The 11,229-nt window shown below is 26.3% G+C and overlaps 6 protein-coding genes across 6 annotated transcripts, besides 8 other annotated features; 2 read left to right on the top strand and 4 right to left on the bottom strand.

Annotated features, from left to right (window-relative positions):
* Nucleotides 1-77: 77 nt before the first annotated feature.
* On the bottom strand, nucleotides 78-2,321 carry CMU_037880 (uncharacterized protein; the record flags this gene model as incomplete). Its single annotated transcript, XM_002139036.1, has 1 exon — nucleotides 78-2,321. One exon carries the CDS (start codon nucleotides 2,319-2,321, stop codon nucleotides 78-80), a length of 2,244 nt encoding a protein of 747 aa, XP_002139072.1.
* A 2-nt stretch (nucleotides 2,322-2,323) lies between these two features.
* Nucleotides 2,324-2,353: a microsatellite.
* A 312-nt stretch (nucleotides 2,354-2,665) lies between these two features.
* CMU_037870 (uncharacterized protein) lies at nucleotides 2,666-3,550 on the bottom strand (the record flags this gene model as incomplete). Its single annotated transcript, XM_002139035.1, has 1 exon — nucleotides 2,666-3,550. The coding sequence occupies one exon, from the start codon at nucleotides 3,548-3,550 to the stop codon at nucleotides 2,666-2,668; it is 885 nt and encodes a 294-aa protein (XP_002139071.1).
* Nucleotides 3,551-3,844: 294 nt separating this feature from the next.
* Nucleotides 3,845-3,866: a sequence feature (AT_rich).
* Nucleotides 3,867-3,974: 108 nt separating this feature from the next.
* Nucleotides 3,975-3,996: a sequence feature (AT_rich).
* Nucleotides 3,997-4,357: 361 nt separating this feature from the next.
* CMU_037860 (uncharacterized protein) lies at nucleotides 4,358-6,315 on the top strand. The gene has a single exon (XM_002139034.1). The coding sequence runs from the start codon at nucleotides 4,589-4,591 to the stop codon at nucleotides 6,245-6,247; it is 1,659 nt and encodes a 552-aa protein (XP_002139070.1). The 5' UTR covers nucleotides 4,358-4,588; the 3' UTR covers nucleotides 6,248-6,315.
* Nucleotides 4,459-4,486: a sequence feature (AT_rich).
* Nucleotides 6,247-6,280: a sequence feature (AT_rich).
* A 614-nt stretch (nucleotides 6,316-6,929) lies between the features above and the next one.
* Nucleotides 6,930-8,387, bottom strand: CMU_037850 (uncharacterized protein; the record flags this gene model as incomplete). Its single annotated transcript, XM_002139033.1, has 1 exon — nucleotides 6,930-8,387. The coding sequence occupies one exon, from the start codon at nucleotides 8,385-8,387 to the stop codon at nucleotides 6,930-6,932; it is 1,458 nt and encodes a 485-aa protein (XP_002139069.1).
* Nucleotides 8,388-8,652: 265 nt separating this feature from the next.
* CMU_037840 (uncharacterized protein) lies at nucleotides 8,653-9,300 on the top strand (the record flags this gene model as incomplete). Its single annotated transcript, XM_002139032.1, has 1 exon — nucleotides 8,653-9,300. One exon carries the CDS (start codon nucleotides 8,653-8,655, stop codon nucleotides 9,298-9,300), a length of 648 nt encoding a protein of 215 aa, XP_002139068.1.
* Nucleotides 9,301-9,314: 14 nt separating this feature from the next.
* Nucleotides 9,315-9,351: a sequence feature (AT_rich).
* A 112-nt stretch (nucleotides 9,352-9,463) lies between these two features.
* Nucleotides 9,464-9,526: a sequence feature (AT_rich).
* On the bottom strand, nucleotides 9,481-11,175 carry CMU_037830 (uncharacterized protein; the record flags this gene model as incomplete). The annotated part of the gene is made up of 2 exons (XM_002139031.1): nucleotides 9,481-11,005; nucleotides 11,126-11,175. 2 exons carry the CDS (start codon nucleotides 11,173-11,175, stop codon nucleotides 9,481-9,483), a joined length of 1,575 nt encoding a protein of 524 aa, XP_002139067.1.
* Nucleotides 9,782-9,811: a sequence feature (AT_rich).
* Nucleotides 11,176-11,229: the final 54 nt, after the last annotated feature.

Below are 11,229 nucleotides of genomic sequence, written 5' to 3'. Positions count from 1 at the left end.
ATAAAAAAGTCAAAAATATATAAACTATAAGATATGTTTAGACCATAAAGTAATACACTCATTATATTTAATTAGATCTATTTCAAAGATTTTGATCGTTCAACTTCAATCATAACAAGATCACTAAAACTCACGCGAGATGTCTTTTTGTTCTTTTTTTGAGAGGTGTTAATATTAATTTGTTCAATATTAACATTATCTATTTTAGGAACTTCTATAGATATTGATTCATTTGGATTATAATTTTCATTTAATGGAGTATTTGAATTAGTTTCTGGTATATTTTCAACAATTTCTAATTTGCAAGGTATCAAAGTAACTTTCTTTTGAGCATTAGTTTCAGATTGATTATTATTTGCTTTATTTAAACTTTGCCTCAGTTTTTCTAGTAAACGATCATTTTCTCTCATTGCAGTTGCAATTTTACTAACTGCATCAGATGATTTTCTTGTAATATTAAATATCCCAAATGTATCAACATCCTTATTATTATCTAATATTTCCTGTTTATTAGTTTCAATACCTGATCTAGATAATAATGATTTATTTGAAAGTTTTCTAGATAAATAATTATCTTCAACTTTTATCTGGTTATTATTCGTAGAATTATTTGAAATATCAATATTATTAGATATATCTTCTTTAATCTCATTATTAAGATATTTTCGGTTTTCTTGAGAATATTCTAACTTAATATCTTCTTCATATCCTCTGAGTAATTTTAGTTCTACCTCAAGGCCTGAAATCATATCATTAACAGATACAGAGTCATTATGAGATATTTTAGATAAATGAATATTTTCAGTGGATTCATTATTTTGATAATCTTGTTTACTTATTGACTCGATATTCTTTTTTATAAAAGGTTTTGTTTTAGGACAATTAGCTTTATCACGAAAGTCTATATAATCATCTGTTTTATCATATAATGTTTCATTGGAATCTTCATCTGTATACCTAGTATTATCACTGTAAATATCATCAATTTGATAATCCTGTTCAGTTTCAACACTTTGTATTTTTGAAGAATTGTCATTATATATCACTTCATTATTATAATCATCATATTCTGAATCCCAATAATGACTTGAGTCACTATTATCAAGGATATCTCTTGAATTATTTGAATTAATTTCACTAGAATCTTCATTATTATCTTTATTTTCCACAGATTTTGAATTTTCTGTTTCATTTTTATATGAAATTAAATTCCAACTTAAAGGAAAACCATCTTTAAATGTGAAGTCATCCAAAAATTGTAAATCTATTGGATGGTATGGACCATATAGTGGTAAATTATTCGAATTATAATGATCTTCAACATCTTCTTCTACTATTTCAGTCAATATATTATAAAATATATCAAGCTGTAACATAATAATATAAGGAGAAAATTTTACCATTGATAAACATGACAATGGTAATAACAAAAATGGGAGATCATAATTATTCATATAACTAGTATTTACATGATCAGATATTATATCTAAAAGTATCCCACTTCTTAATTCTAGATGTCTTTTTATTTCTTGTAAGGTATAATATATAGTTTCATGATTCCACAAAAAGTGTTGTCTTGACTGTGGAATATATACCATTTGACATAATAAAGAAACATCTATCCAACCCATATGATATAACAATATCATAAGTAAAATACAACCATCTGATGTAATATCACATTGTAATGGATTGTAATATTCTAAATTATTCAAATTCTCCATATTATCCTTTACATTATGTTCAAATTCTACAAGTAATTTCCAACTAGAAAGTCTTTCAGACATCAAATTACTTATATTATTTAATTCATCATTTATAGGGATTAATTGATAAAATCCATTCATTGTTTCTTCAGATAATGATAAACCATGCAAATTAATATATTTATTAAACCATGACAAAATTTTTTGGGATTTTAAGCGTAAATATGGAGCCATATATAAATGAAAAATATCATTACAAAATCCCAAAATCTTTAACTTATTTTTGAAGTAAATATCATTGGGACTTATATTTAATTCATTTGAGCTATTATATTGTGGTAAATAACTATTCTCTGGTGGATTTATAATATAATTTATACATATCTCAATATTAGCTAATGCTTGATTATTTGACAGAGGACGTTTAAATAAATTTAAATTTCCATTAGCATTATACCCATACAAACGAGACCAGTGTTTCAATAGTACTCCCAATAATAATCCATCAGAAATTTCACTGTATAGGTTATCTGTATTTAGTTGTACAGACCAAATATTTAAGTAATTAACATAGCGAATAAAAAATAACTCAAAAATTTGGGAATTATCTCCCATTTAAAGAAAAAAAAAAAAAAAAAAAAAAAAAATACAATCCACTTCCCAAATTAGAGTGATTACTCAAATATATTACTCTAAATTCTTCTTTTATTGCTCCTTCTTTTTAATGGAGTACAAGATATCTTTAAACTTGATCCAATGTTTTTCAGTTAAAAAACTACCTTCTTAATTCTGCAAAATATCTAGTAATTACCCAGTGTCAAATATTGATTTTTATCAATTCTATAATACAAACATCAAGATATCTGTAGAATTAAGAGTACATGTCAAATTTAGATCTAGAAGATGCACCAGATGTCTTAGCGCGGAAGCTTCCACATTATAAGATATGCTCTGTCTATCTAAATTGAAACATCTAGTGGATAATTTTTATTTAATATTCCATTGAAATCACAAAGAATCCATTCAGTACATTGAAAGGATTCTTGTCCAAAACTCTCATTATTTTGATTTACAAATGCAAATATAGAATTTGTAGTATTAGGCATTATACTACTTTCAAAGCGTAATAAATGAATTGTATCAATAGGCTGTAGCATATGTTTGTATTCTAATGTATTGAAAGTATTTATATATGATTCAGTTATATTATTACCCTCTAAGTCATAAAGAAGCAATTTTTGTTTAACTTTTATAGATACATCCACCATGACAACAGCTCCTCTATCAATAATTTCATTAACAAGATCTTTATGTTTAAATTGCTTATTTATATACATTGGAATATGTAAGCCCATCACATTAGAGATTGTATCATAGATAATACGATCTCCTCTTTGTAGCCCTAATAAAACTTCAATATTATCTACAGTACAATTCTTAATAACTTCTAGGTTAATGACCAGTTTTACTCCAGTTTGTCTAACTTCACTTAGTTCTTTAAACATCTTATTATATAATTTTTCTTCACAACACTTAGATAATGCATCCAAATTATTATTGTTAATATTATCAAATAAATATCTTAAGGCTGATTTAGATCCTTCTCTCATTGTTTTATAGAAATCCTTGAAATATTCCTTGTTAAGTCCACGGCAAGTTAATAAACAAATGTTATTATATAGCAAGAGCTGTTTTAGTTTTGGTGGAGTGTAATTTTGTATTATACCTTGCAAAATATGAGATAAGGTGTTTACACTTTTAACATTTGGCGATTTATTTTTGCCAAAACTATTTATGACTGTATAATACCTTCTACCTATTAATGTAAATCTTGAATTTAACATTAAAAAAGCCTTATTTATTAAAAATTATAACTTAAGAAACAACCTTGAGCATAAATATAGTCAGTTTTTAAGTAATAGAAGCTTTTATTAGTTATTTTATTAATTTCACAATGTATATATTACACTATGCATAGAAAATAGCTACGAACTTAGTAACATAGCGCCACTAACAACCGCCATAAAACCTACAAATATTCTCTAAATATAGACTTAAAGTTAGCATTATTTGGGATTAAATAAGCCATATTAGTCATTTAATAAGTCACTTTTTTATTACAATTCACTATACTACTCTTTATTTATAAAAAAAAAATAACTCCAAATTTATGAGAACATAATAATTCATTACCTTTAGAATTATACTCTCTATTACAATAAAAATAAGAACAAATACAAGTAAGCCAATATATTACATTTAACTCACAATATAATTATAATAATAAATTGAAAAACACCTAAAATTCATAATTTTATAAAGATACCATGCAATATTATTGCAACACACTAAATATTATATAGTGTGCAAATGTTAAGACAAAACGTATGGAAAAGATACCCCATATAAAGGCGGGAAATTATTTTTAGTACCTAGTGAGACAAGACAATAGTGATACAGTTTTGTTATTAGTAGAACCAATTATAAATTTGATAATAAAATAGAGGTGTAGACATATTGTGATGTCTACATCGTTATTTTGTGTCTATTACTTACATTATCGTTATATAAAAGTAGAATTCATACAGGAATATATTAGTTGCATCTAAATCCACTATTCATTGCAGTGTGCATGTGCACCTAACTCTGGACGGGTAACTAGGCTTTTGGTTGATAGTGGGGATATATAGCTATGTTATCTTGAACTGCAATGAATAGCATTACGTTAATGTATAGTGCAATATTTGTATGGATATTTTGAATTTTATTATATATTATATCTTAAGGAACAAATACATATTTGGGATATATTACTAGAACCATTTATAATAATCCTATCGAATATTATTTTACTTAATTATTACACAATATCTAATAGATACATGAATCCTTGTCACCAGCCATTTTTTTTACCATACAATTTTTCTGCAGCTCTTCTTGATCCAAACAGTATAACTGGGGATTCGTCTTCCTCAAGTAGAAATGGAATTTCGATCCTGACAGACCCATCATTAATGCAATTTTATATGGAAAATTCATGGGTAAATAATCCTATATTGCTATCGGCTGCTTTAGTAGCTCAGAATTATACACCATTACTTGGAATTAATAACTATAATAATCTTGTTCAAACATTTTCAGCAACTCCTACAGGATTTCAAAATAATGCTAATCAAGTATATCTGAATACTCCTATTAAAGAAAATAATGAATCTAATAATATAGTTTGTACAAATATAGATGTAAAATCACGTGAAACAGATATTATGACCCAAATGGAGACTCCTGATAGAACATTTCTGGAGAGTTTAGCTACAGCTTCTGTGGCAACTACAGATACAACTAATTCTACATCTGGTGGTAAGAGAAAACGTGAAACATCTATAGAATCTACTTGTAGTAATGAGACCTCTTTACCAACTGATATTATAGGATATGAAACTAGTAACAAAGTAAGTAAGGTTGAAAATAATAAAATTTTACCAATTTATCCTAATGCTCAACCTATAGAAAATTCAGTTACAAATACTATTTTTCAGTCATACTATTATACTTTACAGCGACAACTTGCTGCTGCTGTTGCAGCTAGTGTAACAACCTCTTCAGAGACCCCATGCTCAACTCCAACAGCTTTATCTTCCAATACACCTTGTTTCTCTCCTATTAATACTTCTGTACAGTCTAATATGAATGAATTACATTTACCTTCAATTATTGCAAACTCTAATACACCCAAGACTAATGATGATGAAATTCAAATTATAGATGATCGTCAAACTCCATTTGAGAAGATATTACGTATACACTCAAGCCTTGTTGGTTCATTATCCTGGTTACCTCCAAAAGATATAAATCACACAATTTTAAAATCTCCTGAATACGATAATAAGAATGATCAAGATAAAGAAAATGTTAATGAAGATTATGATCCATTTAAACAAAGGAAATATGACGATCCACATGTTACTTGTTTTTCACCTAGAATGTTACCAGATTGGCAACTTAATTGGTTACGTGATGTAACTCGATCACTACCAAGTGTTCCAAAAAGTCCAATGACGGGGATACACTTTGATAGAACTAAACCAGCATGGGCTGTTTCTTATTATGAATGTGAAACTAGGAAGTATTATTTCTTTTTCATTCCAGATTTATCACAAAATACAGTTGAAATAACCTTAGCAGCTGCTATTGGATGCAGACAAAATGTTGTAGCTCGTGGGGCTCATAAGAGAAAAAAGCCAGGTGTACTAACTTTCAATCTTTATAGTGGACAATTTGAAAAGTCTAATTCATCTAATTCAGTAAATTCCTCTTCTCAAAATAGAGGATCAAATATTCAAAATGTAACTAATCCAATTTTAACACACAATTTATTTCCAATATTAGACCCTAGTTATGTTCAAAATTCATCTCACAATAATGCAGCTTTGTTATATGCTGCAGCTTTTATGTCGGGAAGTAACTCTCTAGTGAATTTTGAGAGTAATTCTGAATCTAAAAATAATAATTCTATTGATGAGCAGATGACTAGTAAATGAAATTTTAATATATATTATAATTTATTTATTTAAGGCAATAGTTTTATATTTAGAAGGCTAGTTTAATATTATAGAGTAATATTTTGTATTTCTACAAATATTAACTGTAAGGAAATATGACTAGTAATATTATTTCATATAAAATGAGGATAATATTATAAAATTCTTGAAGTTATGAATTGAAGATAATCTATTATTGATTAACTTAATGATAACCAAAATTTGAACTACAATTAAGTTAATGAACTATACTAACATATTGACTCTTATTTTCATAGAATTATTTAATTTCAGACAATTCTAAATTAGTTTATAAAAGTTTAAATTTTTCATTTTAAGAGTATGATAAGTAAGAGAATTATCTTATCAATATATTTGGTGCATATTACTAATATATCAAGATTGTAAAGACCGAATATATAGATAAAATAATATACTAAAAGAAAAAAAAAGCTAAAGAATTCTCTTCTATTTATAAAATTAGCTAATATTCCTTTAATTTATACAAATCTTTAAAATCCCTTATATTGAATTAATATCTAGAAAGGATAATAATAATAGATCTATTGATCCAAAGACATTAAAAGTTTTATTTATAATTCTTTAATAACAAATAGGAATTTATCACTAGCTCAATATATAATTGATTGAAGAAGTTATTAACAATAAATGACACTTTTGTCTAGATATAATGGCATACTTGGTATAGCAGAACTTCACCTTTATCATTACCAATAGCAAGGTACCCACTATACTTTGAAAAATCTAAAGCACTAACATACTTTAAAGGTGTTCTAGTGGTAGGCCAATTCTTATAAACAGTTCCGGTAGACAAATGTATTATTTTTAAAGAATCCTTACACCATTTAGATGAAATAGCCGCAATTTCATTAGAAGGATGAACTGCTATACTTGATATGCTTGTTGTGAAATTGTCTATTGAATATTTGGGTACATCTAACGATTTATCTGGAAAAGCATCATAAATATTTACATAACCTGATTTAGATCCTGTCAATATATAGGAATTTAAGTTAGATTGATCTATCAATGAATTTGAGGTAGACAAATTTGTAATTGACAAAGATCCATAATCTATTAACCTTTGTTTACAACGGCCAGTATTAATATCCCACAAATATAACTCTCCTTGGTTATTGCTTGATATCAAAATATTACTGTCACATGGATGAAATGAAAGTGATGTAACAACCCCATTTAATTTGAATACTCGGACCAACTGTTTGTTTCTTTGGTTTAATAACAAAATATTGCCATTATACGTGGATAGAGCAAATAAAGGATCTGTATTTTTAATATTTTGAATTGTTAGATTCCAGTATCTTTTATCTGAACGTCCTGCTATTCCAGGAAGAAAATCTATACTACCCCTTATCATATTATAAATACCTATTCTTTTATTAGGTCCTAATATCAGCATTTCATCACCATTAGTAGAAAACTTAGATTCATATATTGGGAAATTTTCGAAATGTAACGAAGTTAACATTGGATTATCTATACCATCTATTTGGAATAATTTGACAGTTTTATCCCATCCACTTACTGATAGTAATGTCTCTGCATTTTCATTACTATTATAATTACCACCTTGATGAAATTCTAATGAACGTATTACGCAGTTACTTGGTGATTGAATATTTGCATTAGGTAATCTCCTAATATCTATATTTGTACTGGGAATTGATGTATGAGTTCTACTTAATCCATTACGCTCTATAAATCTTTCAATAATACCAACTGAAGATTTATTACTATATACCTTTGCAATATTTCTCTGTCCTAATTTTTGTACCTTGTCACTGTCACTATCTTCAGAGGAATCACTAGTAGATATTTCTTCAGTAGGTATAGCCCGTTTCCTAGCTTTTGAAACCCAGTTATTTCCTTTTGCCTTCATTACTCTATTATTATAAAATTCCTTAAGCCTATCCATATACTTAATACCATCTAATACCTTGTCATCTTCAGATTTCCTTAATTTTCTATATTTTGGTACTTTGCTAATGTCTATTTTAATATTCTCATCATCAGAATCATACCATACTTTCCTATTTCTCTCATCAGCTTTATGCTCTTTTAGTATCTCATCTCCTTCACTAATATCTATATGCTTCATATTTTCTGATATGTTTAAAATAGCCTATATAAAATCCAAGGTTCCCTAAGAAAAATAACTAAGTCTTATTTTTACAAATACTAGATATATGGCGGTCCGTTTTTACCGCTTTATTTTTGAATTTTTTTTAAGAAAAAGGATTTTAAAGTGGCCTCAATAGTTTAAACAGTTTCACTTATTAATGATCTGATACGTTTCCACTCTGAGTAAATGTATACAATTTTTCTTATATCTTTTTTAAGCTAGGAGATTATATGTACTTCATATGACTCTCAACTTTATTCTAAGGTATCCAATATTATATACTAGTGCTTTTTTAAGTCTATCTCGCTGTATAATACATACATTAACTCCAATCCCCAAATATTTAAAAGATATTGCAAAAATTCCATTGCTTGAAAGAGAAGATTCAACTTGTATTAAGGCAATTTGGAAAGAAAGATTTCAATACTCCCGAAACATAATAGTTGACACTATAAATAGTGAAACCTATACAAATATATATTTAGCAGCCAAGGTAAATCCAATGTTCATCATTCCGCCTAGTGAAAAGCATAATAGCTTTCATTGGATGATCTTTCAATGTCAAGAATATCCTCTAAAACATATTTTGATAACATATATTAAAGAGTTTAATAACGGTAATTTTACCCCCTTTATTATATTTAATTGGTTTAATGAATTACAAAAGTCCAAGTCATTGGTTCTCTTAAAATTAGATATAATACATCCTGGAATATCGAAATTACAAGGTAGCTTTATTTTCAACTATATACTTAGGTGCTATCAAGATCCGAAGATATTCCAATTCGTCAAAATATTTAATCAAAGTCCAAGAGAATTCAATATTAATCAATTTGTGGAAGTATCTAGAAATGAATTAAATGTTTGGAATATATCAAATAAATTTTGAAATGAATTCTAAACTTTATAATATAACATTTTAATTATATACTAAAAAATAGTTCACTTTATTTCATTAGATTCACATATCTCAATATTATATAAATCTGCAAAAATTTATTTGTAAGTTTTAGTATTCAATTTATTTACATGAAATTAGTTATATATTAACGTATATTTATTAAAATTTTTAATTTCCATTGTTATTTATTATTTTTGATATTTTGAATATATTTCCTACTATTCCCAATATAATAGGAAGAACAATAGGTAAAACTATAGCAATTTTAAATTCAAGTGCAAAAAATGCATTAAAGATCATATTCTTATCATTAAAAGCTTCTGATGAATCTTGAAAAAGTATTTTTGACATATGAAGTTTTGAATAAATACTATTTTGATTAGAAATTAATATTGACCTAAATATTAAGTTGATTCTAATCAATAAATCTTTGTAGTAGCATGGTATTTTTATTAGCCAGTCATTTGACAATATTTTATATATTAATTGAATATATTTTGTGGATTTAGTCAAATATAATCTAATTTGACGTAACTTTAAACCAGAAATTTCCCAATCAGGCATAATATACCATTCATAATCTGTTATATAATATAAAATAGGATAACTTTTCATTCCAAAACTCGTTCTTGCGTGATCACCATCACCACGATAAGGGTATACCCAATCACGAATATGATATATAAATTCATTAAATACTTTCGTATTATTTTGTACTTTTGTGTTAGTATTATTGGAATTTCTTGAATAGTTATCTATAGTAATAATAGTATTAGAATTAATACTTATTGATGATGAATATATTGAAGATTTTTGTGAAGTAAAGTATATAGAGTAATTTGATGGATTATAGATAATTAAATTAATAATGTGAGGTGGATTATACGTACCTATATCATATATTCCATTTTTAATCCATAGCTCTAGTTCTTGTTCTATATTACTAATGTCACTTAAATAAATTAAGGTATAATTTTTATTTGTATCATTTAGATCTTTATCTAATAACTTATTAGTAAATATATTTTGAAATTTCAAATTCCTTTTTAATTTTATATCTATAATTGTTTCAAGTCGTTTAGTATACTCAATAAAAGTAGTATCTGAATTTAAATTCAATAAAGTTGAGAAGTTCTGAATATCTGATTCAAAAACATTCCATATATAAAACTGAAATCCTGAAACAACTGGTAAGTTTGTATTTATATAAGTGAAATCTTCGAACCATATAGATAACACTTCTTTATAAGCCTCGTAAAAAATTTTATAATCTTCTAGATAACTTATACAAATAATTGCAATTTTTAGAGAATACATATAAATTGATGTTTCATTACATTTATTCCAAGATATAAGTAATAAATAATCATATAAGGTATAATTGTGTCTGATGTATTGACTCAATTGATTTCTAGTTTTGGGAATATTAAATTCCTGACAAGTGTTTACTAGAGATGTATTATGTGCAGCTAGTTTAACATTTATAGGCCAAGTTATATCTAAATCTGGATCTTCACCTTTTATTTTATACCTTTTAGAAATTGGTATTTCAAGTTTGTTTAAATTATTAAGATCTTCATTGCATATTCCAATGAAAGTAACAATCGCATCAGTTCTAGTGTAATTATCTAGTATAACATTATATAACTTCATATTTTCTTCAATATGATTTAAAGATCTCCATATATCCAATCTAAAGGGCCAATATAATAAAATTATGTAGCTTATAAAAAATATTAAAGTTAGACTGAGTTGCCATAACAAGCAATAAAGGTTTGTTTGTAAAATAAAACTCCTAACTGATTTAATATACTTATTAGAATTTAAGTTACTATATTCAACTTCAAATTCATCTTGTGTCATAATAAATACATTAGTTGTAATATTATTCTAGAATATATGTAAAAATTCACTGTA

This window comes from Cryptosporidium muris, genomic scaffold, assembly GCF_000006515.1.
Source record: "Cryptosporidium muris RN66 scf_1106632373453 genomic scaffold, whole genome shotgun sequence".
NCBI classification, from domain to species: Eukaryota; Apicomplexa; class Conoidasida; order Eucoccidiorida; family Cryptosporidiidae; genus Cryptosporidium; species Cryptosporidium muris.
Note: the sequence above shows the minus strand (reverse complement) of the source record. Positions and strands in the feature narration are given on the sequence as shown.

Coding starts and splice junctions, on each gene's coding strand:
- CMU_037860 (XM_002139034.1), top strand. CDS start 4,589: ATGAATCCTTGTCACCAGCCATTTTTTTTACCATACAATTTTTCTGCA.